The 22,846-nt window shown below is 37.7% G+C and overlaps 1 protein-coding gene across 1 annotated transcript in view; it reads left to right on the top strand.

Annotated features, from left to right (window-relative positions):
- Positions 1 to 22,846, top strand: part of UPF1 (UPF1 RNA helicase and ATPase) — a 152,631-nt gene that overhangs the window by 109,587 nt on the left and 20,198 nt on the right. Inside the window, exons 3-13 of the mRNA XM_044685354.1 lie at positions 1,382 to 1,524; positions 5,102 to 5,191; positions 8,809 to 8,976; positions 10,026 to 10,206; positions 14,606 to 14,767; positions 16,044 to 16,128; positions 16,332 to 16,430; positions 18,048 to 18,156; positions 18,655 to 18,814; positions 18,930 to 19,048; positions 22,650 to 22,814. Of these exons, the coding sequence (XP_044541289.1) occupies positions 1,382 to 1,524; positions 5,102 to 5,191; positions 8,809 to 8,976; positions 10,026 to 10,206; positions 14,606 to 14,767; positions 16,044 to 16,128; positions 16,332 to 16,430; positions 18,048 to 18,156; positions 18,655 to 18,814; positions 18,930 to 19,048; positions 22,650 to 22,814 (1,481 nt within the window). The remainder of the gene's footprint in view (positions 1 to 1,381; positions 1,525 to 5,101; positions 5,192 to 8,808; positions 8,977 to 10,025; positions 10,207 to 14,605; positions 14,768 to 16,043; positions 16,129 to 16,331; positions 16,431 to 18,047; positions 18,157 to 18,654; positions 18,815 to 18,929; positions 19,049 to 22,649; positions 22,815 to 22,846) is intronic.

The raw sequence follows: 22,846 nt of genomic DNA, 5'->3' as shown, positions 1-22,846 counted from the left end.
GGGAAGACACTGATAATTGGAGATTGTTGGTTTCAGTTCAATTGGAGATTTTGATTGTTTATTTATAAAAGGTTGGAAGTCATAGTGGAAAAGGTTGAGATGAGCATTTTTAATAAGATGACTCATAACATAGGGTAAATGTATTAAAAGATGTTACTGTTCTTGTGTGATGAAATCTAGTTAGTGTTTTTCTCATGATTTCTTGATCTTATTGTATATGCCATTTGAAATTTTATAGGTTAATTTGTATGATGAGTTTTATAAGATGTTAGTATTATAACATACTAGTAATATAATTAGCGTGGTTCCAAGAAGCAATCAAAATATTTTTTCTGTTTCCTCTGTAGGTACGTACTGTGATTGTTTTTAACTTAGTCTTTAAACATAAGTAATTTGCTTATCTAGGTAGTTAAGTTTACTTAGAATATCTTGATGTTAATAGATTTGTGAGAGGTAAAAATTGGGTATGTGCTGTGTCACACTCTTTGTATTGGGTCTGAAAGATAAATAAGAAAAGGCCCTTCACCTTAAATTAAGCTCATAATCTAGTTGTGGTTGAGGGGACCACTAGATACCTAAACAGTACAATTTAATTTGTATTAAATATATGAGAGAGGTAGAAAAAGCAGGGGCCATTTAAATGGGAAAATTAGAGAAGGGTTAATGGAGGATGTGGCATTTGGGGTTTGGTCTTGAAGGATGGATAGTACTTAGAGATAAAGGAGACATTCTTAGACTAGAAAATGATGTGTGAGCAGAGTAGAGGTAGGAAGTATATTGATGCAAGGGAAGATAGAATGGTTAGTTTGAATGATGAGTAAGAGGAAAGACAGAACTAAGCAGACCTCTATTGTCAGCCTAAGGATTTTGAACTTTATTTGGTAGAGAATAAAAAACCATTAAAAGATTTTTAATAAAGGCACATCGACCTCAAGCTTTTTTATACCTTTTTTAATGAAAATAAGAACAAAAACAGATTGAAAGAATGTTGAGGAGGAAGACTTTACCTAATAGTCGTAACATTTGAGACACCTACATTGTCTTTCCTCACATGACAATTGCAAGAATATAATTTTTTTAACCAACCTTCTTCCTGCTTAGTTACATGATCCTTTTTTTTTTTCCTTTGGAACATTAGTTGGGAGCTATAGAAATAACTTTCATGTCCAAACAGAAATATCTGTGAAAGGGAGTAAATATTAAGTCTTGTGAACATATTACTAAGTGAAAAACAATATATGAAAATTGACATACGAGCAGTATTGTTTCAAGGCAAAATAGTTCTAAAGCACGTGGAAATTTAATTGACTTCCACTTTTGGGAAAAAACCAATGTGCTGTGTAATTTTTAAAAACAAACTTCCATTGCTTTTTTGGTTTAGGTTAATGGACCTGATGGTATCCTACAGAATGGTGCTGTGGATGACAGTGTAGCTAAAACCAGCCAACTGTTGGCCGAATTGAATTTTGAAGAAGATGAAGAAGATACTTACTATACAAAGGATCTCCCTGTGCATGCTTGCAGGTAAGAAAAAAAACCCTCTGTTTCAAACCCTAACATGACTCTAGGAATGACAAGCACCAAATACTATCGTTTGCCTTGGTGTGTTAAGTGAAAACTATGGTGAGATGTTTCTCAGGTTCTACTTTCTTTCAGAGCCTTGATTTTTTTTTTTTTAAACCCTTAACTTCTGTGTATTGGCTCATAGGTGGAAGAGTGGTAAGGGTGGGCTATGGGGGTCAAGTGACTTGCCCAGGATCACACAGCTGGGAAGTGTCTCAGGTCACATTTGAACCCAGGACCTCCTGTCTCTAGGCCTGACTCTCAATCCATTGAGCTACCCAGCTGCCCCCTCTTTCAGAGCCTTGAATTAAAACCTTGGTCTATGAAATAAAGCCCCAGCCATAGGGTATTTGCAAGCTTACTGAGCTTGTATTGCAGACAGTAGAGTAGGAGAAGACACTACTACTTGCTACTGACTACCTCAAATTCACAAGTAACCATGACTCTTCATAAGATAAAGAGATGGAATATTCCTGCACACTTTCAGACAATAGCTCATGCTGCCCCTTCTTTAACTTCATTTCACCATCAGTTTCCCTTATGTTCATTTTTACCTCCTTTCACCAATGAAAATCTAGATTGCTAGGATAAATCCAGAGGTGATTTGTTTAGAGAGAACTCATCAAAGGAATTCATGAAAACAATGAGCTTCTTCCAGTGCATTTTAAGGGGGGATTTAATTCACAAACATTTTCAGAGTCTTTGAGTTTTTAGAGGGCAGCTGGATTGAGAGGCAGGCCTAGAGATAGGAGGTCCTGGGTTCAAATGTGACCTGAGACACTTCCTACCTGTGTGACCCTGGGCAAGTCACTTAACCTCCATTGCCTAGCCCTTACTGCTCTTTGCCTTAGAATCAATACACATCATTGATTCTAACATGGAAGGTAAGTGTTTTTTGTTGTTTTTGTTTTTGTTTTTTAAAGGGAGAAGAAGAAAAGAAAAAAAAGACTAGAATTTAGAGTGTCAGCTAGAAGGAGACCTTAGATTATATAGTTCCTCCCTATATTATACTAAAAGAAATATGAACCTGCCTGTGGTCATCGTCTGGGCCAGAACTAAAATCAGTCAATCAAAAGGCATTTATATACCAGACTGCTAGAGATACAATAAAAAGACTCAAAGCAGTCCTTTCCCTCAAAGAACATACATTCTAATGGGAGAGATGTCATATCAAATAAGCACAAGATAAACACAGAATAAGTGGAAAGTAACCTCAGAGGAATAGCACTAGCACCTAGAGGAATTCTTAAGAGTTGGAGGTTGGGAGGGAGAACATTCCTGGGATGGGGAACAGTGAAGGATGGAGTTCCTAGAGATTACTGTGAGCATGGGAGAATGTGTTAGGGAGAGAGGCAGGAAGATAAAAATATAGAGAATCCAAGTTTTGGGGGTTCTAATGTTTTTTTCCACTGTACTACAGCTAAGTGTTTCTTCTACCCCATCCTTCTCCTTTCATACTTAAAATTTAGCTCGGACCTTTTTACATTTAGATCTTTGGTGATCTCCTTTTTCAGAGCCAAAAATTAGCCTTGCCCAGTATGTCAGAGTAGTCTCGGTAAAATTGTTAGGCAACGTAAGTTTTACCTTTGGCATGGACATTCTCTCATTAAGCTTACTAACATTGTAGAAGGCTTTGAGCTGTTTTGAATTCTTAACAGGCATATAGTACAAATAAGTGAGGTTTTCTGATGAAGCAGCACTGTGAGTCAAGTCAAGAATTAAGGACTACCTTTTCCATCGCTCCCTGCCCACAAGAGTTCACTTGATTCTTATTAAATGAAGTTTAGATCTATAAGCCCTTAGGAGGATTCTAAGTAGGCTAGGAAGAAAAGAGTTAAAGTGGGAGAGCACTATTATTTTCAAGTCCTTATGTTTCTCTATATGTAAAATGGAAAGAATATTGCTCATAGCATATACTTCCCCTAGCTTGTTGTATGCAAGATACTTTGTAAATCTTAGAAGTACTGTGTAAGGGGAGCTAGATAGCTCAGTGACTAGAAAACCAGACCTAGAGAAAAGAGGTCCGAGTTCAAGATTGCCCTCAGATACTTCCTAGCTGTGTGACCTGGGCAAGTCACTTAATCCCCACTGTCTAGTCCTTATCACTTTTATGCATTAGAACCAATACACAGTATTGATTCTAAGAAAAGATTATTTAAAAAAAGAAAAAGTACTGCATAAAATTACCACTCAGTGTAGCAGAACCTTTGACCTGGAAATATAGTATAGAGATTAGATTATGCTCAAGGTAAAACTAGCATTTTTATTTTTGTTTTTTATTTTTCAAAAAGGAAAAGACTTTTTATCCAAGGAATAGCATTGCTGGGTATGACAGATCCAAAGCTAAATTTTAGAGCCCAAGCCACATTTTTTATTAAACCTTTATCTTTTATCTTAGAATTAAAACTGTGTATTGGTTCCAAGGCAGAATAGTGACAAGGAACAGGCAATGGAGGTTGAGTGACTTGCCCAGGGTCACACAGCTAAAACTAGCATTTTTAATCAAAGTCCATACAGTCAGGATGACCCAGATAGATGGCACCTTCTATATATTATTTTCCCTTATTTGGTGAGCAAGAAAACTGCTGCCCAGGGAAGAAGAGAAATGACTGGCCTCGATTCACATTTTATTATTAAAGTTGCCTTTTCTCTGCACATTGTGGTTTGCAAAGTGATGTTTGTCATCTGTGGTGCGCTATTATTAGCCCCATTTTAAAGGAAAAACTGAGGGAAAAGGAGGCTAAGCCAGTGTAAGTGTTTGATGCAGGTCTTTCTTACTAAAAATCTAGATCTTCTTAGTCCAGAGTTATTTCTGAATAACATGGTAGACAGACAGCTGATTTGGGAGCCAAGAATACCTGAATTCAGGTACTTCCACATATTAGCTGCTTTACCTTGGGGAAGTCACCAATCTCTCAGTGCCCTTGGAATATATCTTAAGAATAAAAGTTATAGAGAATATGCCAAGCCAGTGTTGGTAGTGAAATTTCCCTCATCATTGAGGAAATTGCCTGTGCCAGTAAAATTCATAGGTCTAGTCCCAATATTTATACTGTCAGTACCAGGATATATTATAGCTCTTCTTTATCTTGAAAACTTGTTACCTGTTTATAAAGGGTGAAACTTAAAGTAAAATGGTAATAAGTAATCTTGGATATTAACCTTTCATTGCTTAAAGTTGAGGGGATATTTATTTGCCAAAATGAATTTAGAAGACAGTAATGGATTAACTGGCATCCATTCACAATTCTGTCCTGAACTCAAGTAAAAAAAGTGGTTTCAATTCAGATTGTTGCCCATTACAGAATAATTCTCTGCAATCCTCCTAATTTTTCTGTCTTGAATTTTCAGAGCTTAAGCTTCTACAGTTAATGAATTTGATTTTGTTCCTGGGATCATCTTACTTGAAGTTGCTTAATGAAAAACTTTAAAGAATATAAAAGTAAAAGAATTTTACATCATGCCAAATTAAAAGCAAACAATAAACTTCCTACTTTTTTTTTTTTTTTAACTTTTGTGATATGTTTCCTTTTTTTAGTTACTGTGGCATCCATGACCCGGCTTGTGTGGTTTACTGCAATACTAGCAAGAAATGGTTTTGTAATGGACGTGGAAACACTTCTGGCAGGTAGTTCATCAGATAATGTATAGGTCTTTAATCAGACTTCTTAGAGTTGTATGGAAATATTGAAGCAGAGTACAATAGAAAACCATGCAAACAAACCTGACCTTTTTTCTCCTTTGTGACTTGTTTAACTTAAAACAGATGATGCTCTATGAATGCCTTCTTGAATTTACTTTCAGTTTATTTTTTTTTTGTGCTTATTTTTTCTGTGCAAGTATGGTTGACTTAATTTTCTTCCTAGTTTTATTTATGTTTTTTTTCAAGATGAGCTCTTGGCATGCCAGTTTGATCTTAAGGTTTTTGCCTTTACCATTATAAGACACTAAAAGAATATTGGGCTCTTATAGGAAGTAATGACTAGAATACCAGTTTGAGTCTTTTAGAACAGAAGTTATTCTTTCCTCAGGGCACTTCTGATTTTCATAATGATCAGGTCCTGGTCCTTCAACAGAACTGTTCTTTGTTATTATTACTTTTGTCTAATGATATAAAAAATAACTGAATATAAAAAGGTCATTTGGTCTCAAAAAGTACAAAATTAATCATGTATGCCAAAAAAAGATGGAGGTTATGGTTTCAAGCTTAAATCCAGAGGCCAAATTGAAATGATAGATAAAAGTGATTCTTACAAAGACCTTGGATTTCTCCAGTTAATACCCCTCAAGCATAAGGCTATCAAAAGAATAAATGTCATCCTGAAATCAAAGCAAAATGGAAAGAACATATTTAACCCAATTCTTATCTTTGCAACAGCAGTCTTAAGTATATAAGCATAATATATTATGTAATTGTATGATGTACATTGCATAATCTAAAATGGCTCTTCCCAAATCTGGGAAGTACCCAGACAAATCCCTTAGCTATATTAAAGGACCATCAGTTCCATTCCACTAAAGCTGCTATATAAACACTTCTTCTCCCAAAAGGAGGAAGATGATAGATTTACATTCTCAGAGATAGAATACTTTTAGAGCAAGCAAATGTCACTTTGCCAAACGAGTAGAGGCTGACAACAGGGTTGCATCATTGTATTGACTGATTATAACCTAAAGCAATTTATCTTCAAATGGTGTCTATGACATATCTCTGATCCAAGATTGGAATCTAAAGGCCTTCCATGGGCATCATCCCTTCTCGATGGGTTGGGGAGGAGTGGAGGGAAGAAGGGAATTTGGAATTGCTTCAGGAGAAGTACTTTCACAGGGTGGTTTCTGACTGACTGGTTTTAGGACACTTTCTTTTCCTTCAAAGAGAAATTAAATAGTATTCACTATAATGTACCACAGTTTGCTATCTCTCCTTCCCCCCCCCCCCCTGCTGTTTCAAATGTGATTGTTTATTTTGTGCAAGGAGAAACTGTAACCTTATGTTTTCAGGTTCTACAATTATTTCTTTGAAGCTCAGCTTCTTTTGCAATTAAACCAGTATGCCCTGTTACCAAATTCCGAAATGCATTTTCCGTTCTGGATTTCTTATACAAAGAAAATATAATGATCTTAATACTTCTAAGGCTTTACTTTTTGCTATAGTAAAAAGCACAATAGTTTATTATCCTGATATTATAAATGTGGGAAAAGATTGAGAATTCAACTTACCCTTCAGCTAGTAAGGGGTAGAGTTGGTGCTTGAAGCCTTCCAACTCAAGGTTCAGTGGTCAGAGTTTTGTTTTGTTTTGTTCACTTATAGCATGCCTTTCATAGTGACTAGTGGTAAAGTGGTCCACTTACCAGTTCTAATTTTTAAGGAATTCTTTTCTTTCCCTTCTCTTCTGTATTAGAATCAGTACCAGGTATCTGTTCCAAGGTACAAGGGCAGTAAGGGCTAGGCAATTGGGGTTAAGTGACTTGCCCAGGATCACACAGCTAGAAAGTGTCTGAAGACAAATTTGAGCCCACAACCTCTTTTCCACCTTTTACAACGGGTTGCCTTTCTTTCTTTCTTTCTTTCTTTCTTTTTTTTTTAAACCCTTACCTTCTGTCTTGGAGTCAATACTGTGTATTGGCTCCAAGGCAGAAGAGTGGTAAGGGTAGGCAATGGAGGTCAAGTGACTTGCCCAGGGTCACACAGCTGGGAAGTGTCTGAGGTCAGATTTGAACCCAGGACCTCCCATCTCTAGGCCTGGCTCTCAGTCCACTGAGCTACCCAGCTGCCCCCTCATTCTCATTTCTTTTTCTAATCTTTTCTCAGTTCTGAAGTGTTCTATCTCTTAATTGATTTTTTTTTTTTTTAAATTTTAAACCCTTAACTTCTGTGTATTGACTTATAGGTGGAAGATTGGTAAGGGTAGGCAATAGGGGTCAAGTGACTTGCCCAGGGTCACACAGCTGGGAAGTGTCTGAGGTCGGATTTGAACCTAGGACCTCCTGTCTCTAGGCCTGGCTCTCAATCCACTGAGCTACCCAGCTGCCCCCTCTTAATTGATTTTTAAAATCCTTTTTGATCTCTTCTAGGAATTCTTGAGCCTAAGACTAATTCATTCACATTTTTCTTTGAGGGTTTGGATGTACCGTTTCAGCTTATTTTTTTTGTGCTGCTGTTTTCAGAACTAGTTTTGGGGCGGGGAGCTACATTTTCATTTCTTTCAAGGGACCATGATCTAAAGAGAAATTTGTTTATTACCCTCCTGACCTGTGCTTTGGTCTCTGAGCAACCATATGCACTCTTTTCTGGCATGAACTGTGACCAGGATCTCCACTCCCCTGGAGCCACAAACTCTGGTGTTTGAGTGCTCTTTCCTTATGCTGGGACTGCAGCCCAGGACTACAACCCATGGATAGGCAATGTAACCAAAAGGATCCTTGTATTCTCCTTCTGACTGGTTGTCTTGATTCCCTTGCTATCTGTGGGCCAAGACTTTTAGTTGCTTCAGTTTCCCAAAGGCCTTCCACTAGCTTGTCTGGGCATTGCCTGAGCTGGACTGCATTCCACTCACCCTGGTATGACAGACTTTTCCTGTCAACCTTCTAAATTGTCTTGGGCTGGAAAATTGTTTCCCTCTGCTCCAGAATTTTTTTGAGGTGTTATTTTAAAGATATTTTGAAGGGGAATTTGGGAGATCTTGGACGAGTTTCTACCTTTTTCTTTGCCATCTTGGCTTCTCCCTGATTTTTCTTCAAGTCAGTTATCTGAGCCTTCACTCTTAGGAACATAATGAAGAATTGGATGCAAGTGAAAAAATGACCCATGAGCAATAAGAAGTGATTAGGAATAGACTATTTTAAAAGCAGGCACAACTATGGGATCACAGCAAGTGCAGGACAAACAGCTACTTTCCTTAGTTCCTAAGAGCATTTGAAAATATAATGTTTGTTTAAAATTTTTTAAAAAGTATATACAAGGCCCTACAAAGTATGGCCTATGTATTTTCTTAGAGCATTTAAGATGAAATGATACTTTTAGAAAGATTTTTACTTTTAAAAATATTTTTTAAAACTTCAGATACCTGGATAATTGTTATATGGAATACAGTATTCTCCAGTGATGCTAAGATGAATGAGATGTTCTTTCATGAGTATTTGCTAATTGGCAATGAATATTTCATTTTTAAGTAAGAAATTAGGAATTATTAACTCATGTTTATTCTTGATTTTCAACCATGCCTTATTCTTTCCTGATTTCAGCCACATTGTAAATCATCTTGTAAGAGCAAAATGCAAAGAAGTTACTCTCCACAAGGATGGGCCCCTGGGGGAGACAGTGCTGGAGTGTTATAACTGTGGGTGTCGAAATGTGTTTCTCCTTGGCTTCATACCTGCCAAAGCTGATTCGGTAGTGGTACTCCTCTGCAGGTAAGAGAATGACTTTATCAGGCCTTTATTAAAACATCTCCAATCCTTCTGAAGTCCACAACTCCTATCTTAATGCCTTCCCTTTGATTCTTAGGAGTTTTCATCACATTTTTTTTTTCCTTATTCAATGCAATTATATTCTTCTTTATGGCTATTTTATAGTTGTTTGACCTATGTGATTTATCCCTTGTCTTCCCTTTTCTCCAAATAAAATTGTGAACTGTATTAGGTTAGGAAATGTTTTCATTCTCTTTAGCTCTCTTAGTACTTAACTTGACACAGTTTGGGGGGGAAGGGGCAGGAGGAAGTTTATACCTGTGAAGGAAGTTCCACTGACATGACAGAGCTCATCAAATGTTCTGCTACTTTAATCAAAGAGAGTAGCCTGGGTGATTAGTGGTTGAGAGACCTGCTTAGGGTGGGTGCTTAATAAATATCTTAAAGGCAAACAAATGAAATTCAGTCATAGATGATGAGTTTTGTATACTTTGTGACAAGGGCACTGTGGGTAAAAGTTAAAAGTTCAGCAATGATTTCCATGGAGATTTTTGCTTTTTACTTGTAAATTTTGTTTCCATTCAACCACAATAAGCTTCTGGTAGGTGGGCACTACACCTTATTTATCCTTTTATCTACTTCAATGCTAAACATAGTATATCAGATATAGATGAATTTTATAAATTTGTTCAGTTTTTTTCTGTGTAAAAGTCTGCTTGGGCCAAAAGTCTCTTCTTTTATTCACCTGTGAGAATCTCTTCTCCCTTTTTGAGTTGTTCAATATGAAGAAGCAGAATGGTTACTTTAACCAATCTGAAAAATATTTCTGTAAAATTTTAAGGCATTTCATGAGTTTTGAAAAATTAAAAATTGAAGTATTTGGAAATTTAATCTAAAAAGAATAAAATAATTTTTTAAAATTTGTGTGATGAGGCCAACTTTTGGTCAAAGCACACAGATAGTGGCAAAGGTACTCTTTTTAACCTGTTTGATAGACTACTAATTAGCATTTGATAAATTAGTGCATTGTCCTTTTTACTTGGATTTTGTAGGCAACCTTGTGCCAGTCAGAGCAGCTTAAAGGATATCAATTGGGACAGCTCACAGTGGCAGCCTCTGATCCAAGATCGCTGTTTTCTTTCCTGGTTGGTAAAGATTCCATCTGAGCAGGAACAGCTGAGAGCACGCCAGATTACAGCCCAACAAATTAACAAACTAGAGGAGCTTTGGAAGGTATGATCTTCTAAAAAAACCTAAAATGACTTGTACGCTCTATCAGACTTATACTTTGGTTATATGTTAAGGAAATAATTCCTTACTGTTTATTCACTATTGAATCTTTGACTCCATAAATTCCATAGGTTTTCTGGTTTGGTCAGACAGTGTTTGGAGTATTCATCTCAGGGTGCTATATTTTCAGGGGGGAAAAGGGCTTTTACAAGCAATTGAGAATTGTATGAAGGAAATGAGAATGTATGACCTATAAAATACATGGTTTAAGGCAACATTGTTGCTGCCTTTGGATATTCGAAGTGTTGTTATAGGAAAGAAATTTGTGGTGGTGGTTGTGCTGTTGAGCAGAGCCTAAATCTCTCCAATCCTTTTTAAAAGAGGGAAAAAAAACAAACTTCTCTAGCCCCGATTATGTCCCCTCAAACCATTTCCTGGTCCCCTTTCCTCTGGCTTATCACTCATGTTAAAGTCTCCAATTATGGGTAATTGCTCAAGGCTGTCCTATGCCTTCTCTCTGTGTGATCATTTCTGTTGAATTAACTTATAGGACTATTCTTCATTCAGCTACAGTTTCTTCCTCTAAGCTTCAGCTCCATGTCATCTCTAGTCTTCATTTCTGTATCACCAATTGCCTATTAGACTTTAGAAATTTGCTATTTCAAAACCATTCTGAATTAAACCTATCCAAAACAAAATTCACCCATCTATCCATCTACACCAGAGGTCGGCAACGTATGGCTCTCGAGCCATATCTGGCTCCACCTCCTGACCAGCCAGTCTGGGCAGAGCCCCAGGATGTGCCCCAGGGGTCCCTTCAGCCCCCGCCCCATATTACAGTGCCTTATGCCTCCATCCTCCTCCTTCCGCAGGCGTTTATGGCTCTCACCACCAAAAAGGTTGCCGACCGTTGATCTACATGCCTCCTTCCCTCCCAATCCCAAAGCTACCCTTTTCCAGACTTTCCTGTTTCTGTCAAAGGTACCATTGTACTAATCTCCTAGGTTTATAATCTTGGCTTGACTTCTCATTCTTCTTCTTACCCATATATTGATGTTGCTTTTCTAGTTTTTTAATTGCATGCCCAATTTGTCAAATAGTTCTTTTTCTCTTTTATTGGTGTAAGCATTTAGAGTTATAGGTTTCCCCCTAAGTATACTGCTTTGGCTTCATCATTCCACAAACTTTGGAGTAAAATTTGGAGCAAAATTCTAAAAAGAGGAGGGAGAAAATCATCAATAAATATTAAATGAATAACTTATATGAAATAAGTTCCATTTATGGAACTTTAGTTTATGTAAATTTGTAAAAATGCAAAGCCACAGTCAATTCTGGTGCTATCTCCCATATCTAATCAGTTGCCACATCTTATTGAATCTTCTTCCCTAAAGTCTCTTTTTCACCTTCTTCTTTCTTTTGGCTTCATTCTACGTCCGGTCTTCAGAAACCTTTGAAATAAAATTAAATATTCTTTTAACGGAACTTCCTGCCTCCTATCTTTATTCTCTCCAATCCATTCTTTGTGCTACTGACATTGTCCGGTAGTTTTCTTTGTTTTATATATATATATATATATATACATATATATGTACTGTTTGTACTCCCTTACTTAGAAACCTCTAATTCCTCTCTCACTGATTAAAGTAGAAACTCAGTAGAACTTCCAAGATCTTGCATAAACCATCTTTCTAGCTTTCTGCCACTATTCCACTTTCATATTCTTTGTGCTCTGACCAAATTCTACCATATAGTTTATGTGCTAACTGTCTACACCTTTGCATCCTCAGAAAGGATTCTGACTCAATCTCCGCCCATCTCCACCTCTCAAAATTCTTCCCTTTAAGGCTTAGCTTGGGTATGTTTCTCTTATTCTCTGATGCCCAACTCCAAGTAGAGTGGCTTTCTTTGGACCTCTCAATTCTTCCTTTGGGACTCATATAACTACTTAAAGCATGTTTTATTTGTTTGTGCTTATTGTCTCTTATCTGCTCCATTTAACCGTAGCCTTATTAAAGGCAGGTACAGTTTCATTCTCATTCTTGATATGGCAATGAGCAAATGGCCCAGCAGGAAAGTATTCTCTTCCCCTCCTCTTCTCTTCAGTGGCTATGTCTTGTCCCCCATTAGTCTACCTTGTGATGTGCTTAATCAGATGCAATTTTTCTTGAATAGAGTGTAAATGCCCCCAGAACAATGATTAACACCTTGCATGTAGTAGACACTGAATGTTCGTTGACTTTTACATAATGAAGTAGAATATTAGTGAAAGTTGGGAATGTTTTTAAAAGTATGTGCCCAGAGGAGCAGCTAGGTGGCTCAGTGGATAGAGAGCCAGACCTAGAGGCAGGAGAGGAGGTGTCCTGGTTTCAAATTTGACCTTAGACGTTGTATGATCCTGGGCAAATCACTTAACCCCAATTGCCTAGCCTTAGTATTGATTCTGAGACAGAAGGTAGGAGTTTTAAAAGTATGTGCCCAGCCTTTTAAAGTTGACAAGTACGATTGCCAGGCAAGATGTCAGATTTTCAGGTTGCCTATTAAATGGCAGCAAAAACTGGTACAAAGTAGTAAATAAGTACAGTGAGTGATGAATGCCGAGAGAATAGCTTCTTAGAGCTTTTTGACTATGAATTAGAAATGCAAAGTGGAAATTAGAAGATTATGATTTTCTACTATATCTACTACAATTGTACTATCTTTAAGAATTAGAAAGATTTTCTCATTAAATACTAAAAGTGCCAGTTGACTAAATGATAACAAGAGTTCATGCTACATGCCAGCTGTTCAGTGTCTTCATGGGAAGAATCAATGTTCTAATTCCTATATGACATGTCCATGCTATGTAATTTACCGTAATCAAAGTTAGTCCTAGTGCCAAAGATCTCTTGGATTTGAGACCAGAAACTACAACTTAGAAATGTTCAGTCAGAGGAACCATACTTGGTTAAAAGATCAAGCTTCTTGGAGTACCAGTGCATAATTTGTCAAGACTAAAATTATTTGCATCCGATGAAAACTTTGATGACTGTCCGTTTTTATTTTTTGTAGCTCCTACTCATGACTTTTCTGTCAACCATAGCAAAAGGTCCAGTATTTATATTTGTAAGGAAAAAGAAATGGTCATGGGAGACAATGGGTAATATAAGATGGAGGCAGCATGTTCTGATTACTAGAATAATGCTCTGTTCTTAGAATCTGTGATAACTCTATTACTCATGGCATCATTCTTTCATTAACTCCAGACAAATTAATTGGAGAAAAGGAATAAAAAATTCATGTTGAAGAAAATCACTAAGTCCTTAGTCATGAAGATGTATGCATTTTGAACCAGATATCTGGGTACCTATCCAGGCCTGGAAGTCTGGGATTGGAAGTTCTTTCCCTCTTTAAAGTCCTTTGAGGGGGGCAGCTGGGTGGCTCAGTGGATTGAGAGCCAGACCTAGAGATGGGAGGTCCTACATTCAAATCTGGCCTCAGACACTTCCCAGCTGTGTGACCCTGGGCAAGTCACTTGACTCCCATTGCCTAGCCTTTACCACTTGTATTTACTCCAAGACGGAAGCTAAGGGTCATGAATGAATAAATGAACGAATGAATAAGGTCCTATGAGTTCTAGTGTTGTCTAGCTTGTTCCTGAGAGTAGTTTACTAGAAGTTACCAAGAACAGTGAAGATTAATAATTTAGGTATGTATGGAATAGTGAAATAATTCAGCTTCCCACTCAGGCACCTTGGATTCACAGTTTAGTTCTCTCATTCCAAGTAGAGACCAAGACCTAGGAACAGAAAATAACCTGCCCAAGTTTACACATATAGTAGTGGTATCATTCAAACAGGGCATCATGGCTCCACAGCCATCAAAGTGGCATAAAAGTTTTATAGCTTGCTATTAGGAAAATTTAGGAGGATTCATGTGCAAAAATTAAGATTAGATTATCTAACCATTCTTACTACAATGTTTAAAATAATTTTTATTTTTAAATTTAAAAAATAAACTGTTCTATCAGTTTTCTGCCGGAGAGTGAAGGAGAGAACATCTGCTGCTAATAGGATTGAGATATGGGAGAACATTTTTTGTACCCACTGTCAGTGCATGGTTCATTCATCAAAGTCATTAAATGCCTAGTGTGTGCCTGTTTTTGATTCTGGAGACACTTCAGGTACCCTGTGGCCTGATGGAAAAAGAAAAGAACCTGGTTGAGAGCCATGGATTTAAATCATGACTCCAACCCCTGTTAGCTAGCTATGTAATTCTGGTCAGGTAAGTCACTGGATCTTTATGAATCTGAGTTTTCATATCTGACATGATGTAGACAGCCATCTTTATATGGCAGTTTTGAGGAAACATCATTGGAAACCTGAACATCTACAGAATTGTGATGATGATTGATTTATCTTTCCAGGAAAATCCTTCAGCAACACTCGAAGATCTAGAAAAGCCAGGTGTTGATGAGGAACCACAGCATGTCCTGCTGCGGTATGAGGATGCTTACCAGTATCAAAATATATTCGGTCCACTCGTCAAACTGGAAGCAGATTATGATAAGAAACTTAAAGAATCCCAGGTAATTTCTGTGAAATATTGATTAGTGTTGGCACCAGTTTAATAGAATTTGGTTTGTTGTAAGCCAGGTTTTAGCTTTCCCTAAAAAGAAAGAGATCAAAAAGAAACATGGAAGGGGTGTGTGCATACATAAAAATTGTAAGTAATTTGGAGTTTATGGGTTTTGTTTTGGTTAATTAGAACTAACTTACTCTTTAGTAAGGCCAAGTCAGAATCAGCCAGAGAGGATCAGGAAAGAATTTGAAGAAGATTGGGAGTTTTAAGGAACCAGATTATTCAGGTCTTTACAAAATCAGGATTTGCAAAAGAAGTTCAAGGATGGTTTTAACCAAAGTTGTCACATGGTTAGCCATGAGATTATTAAAGGCATTGCCAATTAGATAAGAATATATGTTGTAATTGGAATTTTGAGAGCAGCTAACAGAACCCTGGACTTGAAGTCTGAATGCCTAAGATTCTAGTCTTGGCTATTCTATTTATTAGCTGTGTGACCTTGTGCAAATTGCTTAACTTCTGAGCCTCAGTTTTTCCATCTCCAAAATAGAGATGATAATAATACTTGTATTGCCTATTTCATAGGATTATTGAGGATCAAATCACTTAACAGTAAAAGTGCTTTTGACATGTAAGGTAAGGTAGTATTTTTAGGAATTGAGAAACTTAAGACCCACAGAATTTTCATTGGCTCTGCTCTTTACTCTCTTCCCTCATAATCCCCTTCCTATAATCCACCAGCTGTACTCATTAATACATATAGCAGATTTTTTTCCTCCAGACTTGTATGAAATTTTCATAATTTAATAATCAGTAGCCTTTTGTGTTTAGAGCTACTTTTTAAAAAGACTTTCAGCATCGAATCTAGTCTCAGTTTCCCTGGATTTTAACATTTGGACTTTTTTTTTTTTAAGTTGTTGCAGGTAACCTAGAAGCAGGTAGGGAGCATCCTGGATAGAGCATTGGGTGATCTGGCCTCAGGCATTGACTAGCGGTATGACTGGGCAAATTACTTCATCTCTGTCTGCCTTCATGCCTTCTTCTTTAAAGTGGGAATGGTAACAGCACCTACTTCCCACAGGAGAGAATCCATTGAGATAATAATTGTAAAAGTTTAGCACCATGCCTGGCACATAGGTTTTCAACAAATACTTGTTTTAAACAAAATGAATTTGGTGACTTATTAATAGCATTGTGGTATAGTTTAGGGCTTCTATGTTTGGAATAAATAATTCACAAATTTTAGAGATGAACAAGGGATCTTGTTTTTTCTTATTCACTAGACCCAAGATAACATCACAGTCAGATGGGACCTGGGCCTCAACAAGAAGAGAATCGCTTACTTCACCTTGCCCAAGACTGACTCTGGTAATGAGGATTTAGTCATAATTTGGTTGAGAGGTGATTTTGAGTTTTTAAAATTTTTGTGATTCTAAGTAGCTATTAGTTTATGAAGAGAAGAGCTTAGTTCAACATCTGTAACCTAAAATTTAACTGGGATACCAATATGCTATGTTTAAACATTAATTGCTTTTAATTTCTTCCCCTATCTCCTTTTTTTCCCCTTTAAGATATGCGTCTTATGCAGGGAGATGAAATCTGCCTTCGCTATAAAGGTGACCTCGCACCTCTGTGGAAGGGAATCGGCCATGTCATTAAAGTCCCAGATAGTATCCTTTTTAAATTGTCCAGAAAATATCTTATGTCAGGGCAGTAGAAAACTGATTCATTCATGCAGTTGTGAGAGAACCATTGTTGGTATAATGGAATGAATTAGCACAAGGCCTAGAGAACCTAAGTTCACATCCTACTGCTACCCTCTCCTACCTGTGTGGCCTCAAGCTAGTCATTTGACCTTTCTGAGCTTGTCTGTTGCTGTTACCCAGAGATCTCTCACTTGATCAAAATGTTATGCTAATGTACTAGAGACTTTTATTCAATCCCCTTTGAAACATTAGCCCTAAATAAGAGCTCCTCTTCTGTAACCACAAACATTATCTGTCTCACTTTATTGTCTTATACATGAATGGTTTTGGTGTAAGAGTGATAGAGTTTAATGGAAGAGAAGACCCTCAAAAGTCCATATCCCACAGACTGTGCATATTGATTATGCATTAGTAGTATTGTTTTTCACCTGTGGGCCTTTATATACTGTTTATTTGAATAGATAAAACCAATAGTTGTTTGGCTACTATTCCAGGATATAAGATGTAACTCTTCTCTGTGTTGTTTGTATGTGTGGGTGAGATGAATACCAGGGAAGAGTGGATCCCTGAACTCAACAGAGATGGTCTGTTGATATAGAATCTGCTCTTCTTTCCTTCACATCCTGTTCCAGGAACTATCAATATAAAAGTGAAGCTTATCTTACCTTGGTAGCCAAAATTTGAGTATGATTGAGTATGATTGGGGCACCAAGTGAGATGAGATTTGACGTGAAGGTCATAGGCTTCCAAAAGAGAGGTCACCTAGACTAATGATGTGACGGAGATCGAAGTTTGTAGATGCTGATTATGTCCCTAAAAGAAAGAAATGGCAGGGAGGATAGGTCAGAATTGAAAAAGACAGGTCAGAGCCAGGGCCTTACTAGAAGGAGAAAACTTTTTTTGATATGTGGCCTCTCTGACAGAGCATTGGAGTTGGCTACAGAAGAAAAACATATCCTTTTAGCAGTCAGAGAGAATGGTTTAGTGGGAGTTAGCATAGTAGTTAGGGAGAACAAGGGTACTTTATTGGGGAGACAGGTAAGCCGATGATTAGGACAGTTTTTTGATGAGTCAAGATTCCTGCAGGTTATACTATCTACTAAAACATAAGCTCCTTTGAGACCTAGCACACTGTGGAGGCGTAGTGATTGATGTACTTGGATGTTTTTGAACCAGTATAAAGTGTGCTGGTAGGAGGTAAGATGAGAGCCAGGTGTAGGAGTGAAGGTTAGGACTGAAGCCATCATCCAAGAAAACCTGGTTTCAAATCTCATTTCTGGGGTTTACAAGCATATGACCATCATGGCAAGCCATCTAACTTCTCTGAGACTCAGTTTTCCCATCTTTAAAAGGGAACTGTAATACCTGCACTGTACCTCAAAGGCTTATTGGGATCAAAAGACATTAGTGTAGAGCACTTTGGAAACTTACTGATTTGTAGGTTTTAATTAGATTTTCAAACCGATTGTAGTATGGCTCAGAATATTAAACTTTCTGAATCATTTAAAATGTCAGGTGTTTTGAGAATTTGGGTAAGAAGTCTAATAACTTTAATTAGGACACCTTAACTCAGATGTTCAGATTATGGTGATGAAATTGCAATTGAATTGAGGAGTAGTGTTGGGGCTCCTGTAGAAGTTACTCATAACTTCCAAGTGGATTTTGTATGGAAATCCACTTCATTTGACAGGTAGGTATTCTGTATAGTGTTGGAGTTGATCTGTATCATTCGTTAGAAGTTTGAAGGGCTTTCAACATATGGTCTAACCTGTACCCCCAAAAAATGAATTCCTTTTACAATATACATGACATGTAAGCCACTCACAGGGAGCTTACTAACTGAGATGTTCTGTCTTGCTGTAATTTCATTATTTAATCATCCCTGTCCCCCATCTCCTCCTCTACCACTCCTCTTTCGTAGTCCCAGCCAAATATCTGACAACAGTAACAGATTTCCTCACCATCCTTCCTGGTCACTCTTCTCTGAATGTATTCTAAATTTTTCTGTATCCTTTCCAAAATCTGACATCCCAAACTCTAGTTGTTTTGAGTAGAACATATTTGTCATCTCTGAATAATACCTCCACCATGTGATTAATGTTCTCAGTATCTTATTTAATGATTTTTGAAGCTGGTAAAATGTTTCTGATTATAGCTTCTGCTGAACTTGAATATCTTTTCTTTTCAGAATGCAGAGTGCATTAAAAACATTTGCTGTAGATGAAACCTCAGTATCTGGCTACATTTACCACAAACTGTTGGGTCATGAAGTAGAGGATGTGATTATTAAATGCCAACTGCCAAAACGTTTTACAGCACAAGGACTCCCTGACCTCAATCATTCTCAGGTCTTAATTTTCAACAAACTCAATAAATTATTGATATATCTTCATTTCAGCAGGAATGAAAAAACCTAACAGAACTCTTTGCTTGGTTTTAATGAACAACCTCTTTCTCTCTTAGGTATATGCAGTAAAGACTGTTTTGCAGCGACCTTTGAGCCTCATCCAGGGACCACCTGGTACAGGGAAGACTGTAACATCAGCTACAATTGTCTACCATTTGGCTAGGCAAGGAAATGGGTATGTTTGTTTAAGATATTTTCTACAAAGAGTAATCAACAAGCGTAAATTAAGTACTTGTACAACACTGGGTTGGGCTCTGGAAATGATAAAAAGAATGAAACCATCCCTAGAGACAGTAAATAAGATTTTTTTTATGTTATAAATATATAAAAATATAAATTTTTTTATATTATAAATAAGCATTTATATAGCACTTTGAGGTTTACAAAATACTTTCTAAATATCACAACCACTTTGGGAGGGGAGGTACTGTTATTATTCCCATTTTACAGATGAGAAAACTGAGGCAAATGAGTTAAGTGATTTACCCAGGATCACAGTGTCTGATACAAGATTTGCACTTAGTTCCTTCTTACTCTAGCTAGGCTCAATGCTCTGTGCACTATGGCACCCCTTAGCTGCCTACATAAGGAACTTAGTTTCCAATAGGAATGGCAAACAGGAGAATGATTCTGTGGGACCCAGGGAAGGAGAGAGCACATTCTAGGCATAGAGAATGGGCAGAGTCCTACCTATGTGACCTCAAGCAAGTCATTTGACCTTTCTGAGCTTATCTGTTGCTGTTACCCAGAAATCTACAGTTTACTATGGATTATATCACTTGATCAGAATTGCTTCAGTCCCCATAGAAGCATTAGACCTAAATAAGAGCTTTTGTTCTGTAACTACAAACATTATCTATCCTGAATTGCTCTTTCATACAAGAATGGCATTGATTTGGCTGAGCCCCAGAATTGGGAGAGGGAACCCCTCAAATTCCATACTATAGTCTGGAATTTTATCCTTGAGGAAATAGGGAGCCAAAGGAGGGGAGTGATGTGGTTATGCCTGGACTTAAAGAAAATCCTTCTAGCAATAATGTGTGGTATGGTCTAGAGCAGTGATGGGCAAACTACGGCGTGGGGGCCAGATGTGGCCCCCTGAAATATTCTACCAGCTGCACGACATTATTCCTAATCTGACGAATACAATGAGTAGGATACAATACAATGAAACTTCAAAAGAGTTGCCTTAGAAACAGACTGACAGATGAGCATTTCCTTTCCTTTGACCCCCTCTTTAAAAAGTTTGCCCATCACTGGTGTAGAGCCATGTTGGTGAACCTATGGACTTATGGCATACATGCCAAAGGGGGCTGTTCCCCTCTGCCCAGCAGCCCACTGGGAACATTCCCTCCCCTGTCTGGAGTATGTATCCAAAGGGATGCAATTTGGGCTGAATAGTCTCTAAAAAGTTCATCATCACTGCTCTAGAGTGCAACAATCCAGGCAAGAGGTACAGACCTTAAAATAAGATAGTATAGTATATAGTACAGTATAGTAGTAGAGTAGAGTGTAATATAGTATGGTATAGTGTAGTGTAGTGTAGTATAGTATAGTATAGTATAGTATAGTATAGTATAGTATAGTATAGTATAGTATAGTATAGTATAGTATAGTATAGTATGAGAGTGGAGAGGGCAGTAAGGTGGTTCAGTGAATGGATAACCAGGTCTGGAGATGGGAGGTCCTGGGTCAAATTTGGCTTCAGACACTTCCCAGCTGTGTGACCCTGGGCAAGTCACTTGACCCCCATTGCCTACCCTTACCACTCTTCTGCCCTGGAGCCAATACACAGTATTGACTCCAAGACGGAAGGTAAGGGTTAAAAAAAAAAAAAAAAGCAACCTGTTGTAAAAGAGGGGAAAGAGATGTTCTTTGTAGCACTCTCTTCCTTCTTTCTCATCCCTCCTTTTTGGGTTTCCATTATTTATGGATACTACTAACCCTAATATAGGCAAGAGGATGTAAATTTAACTTGGTTTTGAACAGCATTTGTGTGAAATGTAGGTAAGGAAAAGTCTAGTAATCAATAAATGCATGCTATGCTTAATATTCATTCTGTAAAAATAATGGAAGGAAGCAATTATGTTTTTGCACATGTAGCAATAGTTCTAATCTTCAAAGGAGTTGATACCACCAGTTTGAACATTTAGTTGGATTGTTACCAATTGTCTGATTTGTGTCTTTTATAGTACCTTCATCACCTTTTTCACATGAAGTGGTGACCCTTCTTATCAAGGCAAATCCCCTCTTGATGCACAAATGATCCCCTTCCATCCCATCTTCTCCAGCAGATTGTTTGCCCCTACTGCTATCCCTTACTCTCTTAACTCATCTTCATTCTCTCCCTGCTTTCCCACCTACAAATATACCTACATCTCCCCCATCCCCAAAACATCTCACTTGGTCTTCTATCTATTGAGTATAATTCCACATTTCTCTTTTGTGGCCAAAGTTCTTGAGAAAACTTATCTTTAATAGGTGCTTTGATTTATGCTCTTCTCATTTTTCCCCTTAGCTCTCCAAAGTCTGGTTTCTGACACACCATCCACCAAAACGTCTTTTTCCATTGTTACCAGTGATCTTTTAATTGCCAATGACCTTTGCTCAAGCAGCATCCTTCTTGATACCTCTGCAGCCTTGAGACTGTCAATCACCCTTTTCTTGATAGACTAATCTTCCTAGGTTTTCAGTAAATTTCAGTCTGCTTCCAAGCCCATCTCCAATCAGGTGAAAAAAAATGGTCTTTCTAAAATGGAGGTCTGAGTCCAGGCCCCAGCTCCCTGCTCACTTCCAGGATCAACTATCCCAAATTCCCACCCCTCCTTCCAGAATGGTCTTCCTCATCTCTGCCTCCTGACTTCCCTCAGGTCCCACCTAAAATCCTATTTCAAAGAGCCTCTCCTAATTCTTCATAATTCTAGTGCCTTCCTTCCCCCAGTAGATTATGAGCTCCTTGAGGGTAGGGGCTATGTCTTTTGCCTTTCTTTGAATTCCCAGGGCTTACTCAGCACAGTGCTTGGCACTTAATAAATGCTTGTTGGCTAACTGACCAATAAAAGCTAGCACTTTAAGGTTTGCAAAATGCTTTTAAAATTCTCTCATTTTATCCTCACAATAACCCTGCCTATATTATCCTCATTTGCCAATATGGGAAACCAAGCCTGAAAGCACTTAAATGACTTGCCCAGAGTCACTCAAATATTAAGTTCAAATTCTGAGGCAGAATTTGAAACTCTGGGTTTTACTGTTTTCATGTCCAATATTTTATTCACTTTGCCATGTAGCTGGATGAGTGGCCTTATGATGGCATACAGTTAATAGTATTTACAAAATGGCAACAGTATCCATTATATAATACTATATATTCCTGTATCAACATTTCTGACTATCAGTGTTTGCTTGCATTCCCTTCCCCCTTCCTCACTTTTCTCACTCTCACCCCACCCCTCCAAAAAAATCAGTGATATTGTATTGTACAGGTTTAGTGAAATAGCAAATAATATGCTGAGCTTAGAGTCTGAAAGTTCTGGTTCACATCTTGCTTTTGACATTTACTGTCTTACACTGGACATGTCATTTAACCTCTGGACCTCCCTAGAAGTTAATAGACGGGTTTGATTTCTGCATTAGTAGTAAATTTCCATAGCCTTGTTAAAATCACAGACATATTAGATTAATGTGTTGTGCTGTTTTTTTTTTTAACTGAACAGTATCGTCTTTTGATTACTAGTTCAAGCTTTCCCTTTGAATAGCGAGCCTTTTCTATTTTTAAGGCCTGTGCTAGTTTGTGCTCCAAGCAATATAGCTGTGGATCAGTTAACTGAGAAGATTCACCAGACTGGTTTGAAAGTTGTTCGTCTTTGCGCTAAAAGCCGAGAAGCAATCGATTCTCCTGTATCTTTTTTGGCTCTACACAACCAGATCAGGAATATGGATAGGTAAGAAATTGTCCACAGCGTGCTTCTAGATT

This window comes from Gracilinanus agilis, chromosome 1, assembly GCF_016433145.1.
Source record: "Gracilinanus agilis isolate LMUSP501 chromosome 1, AgileGrace, whole genome shotgun sequence".
Classification (NCBI taxonomy): Eukaryota; Metazoa; Chordata; class Mammalia; order Didelphimorphia; family Didelphidae; genus Gracilinanus; species Gracilinanus agilis.
Note: the sequence above shows the minus strand (reverse complement) of the source record. Positions and strands in the feature narration are given on the sequence as shown.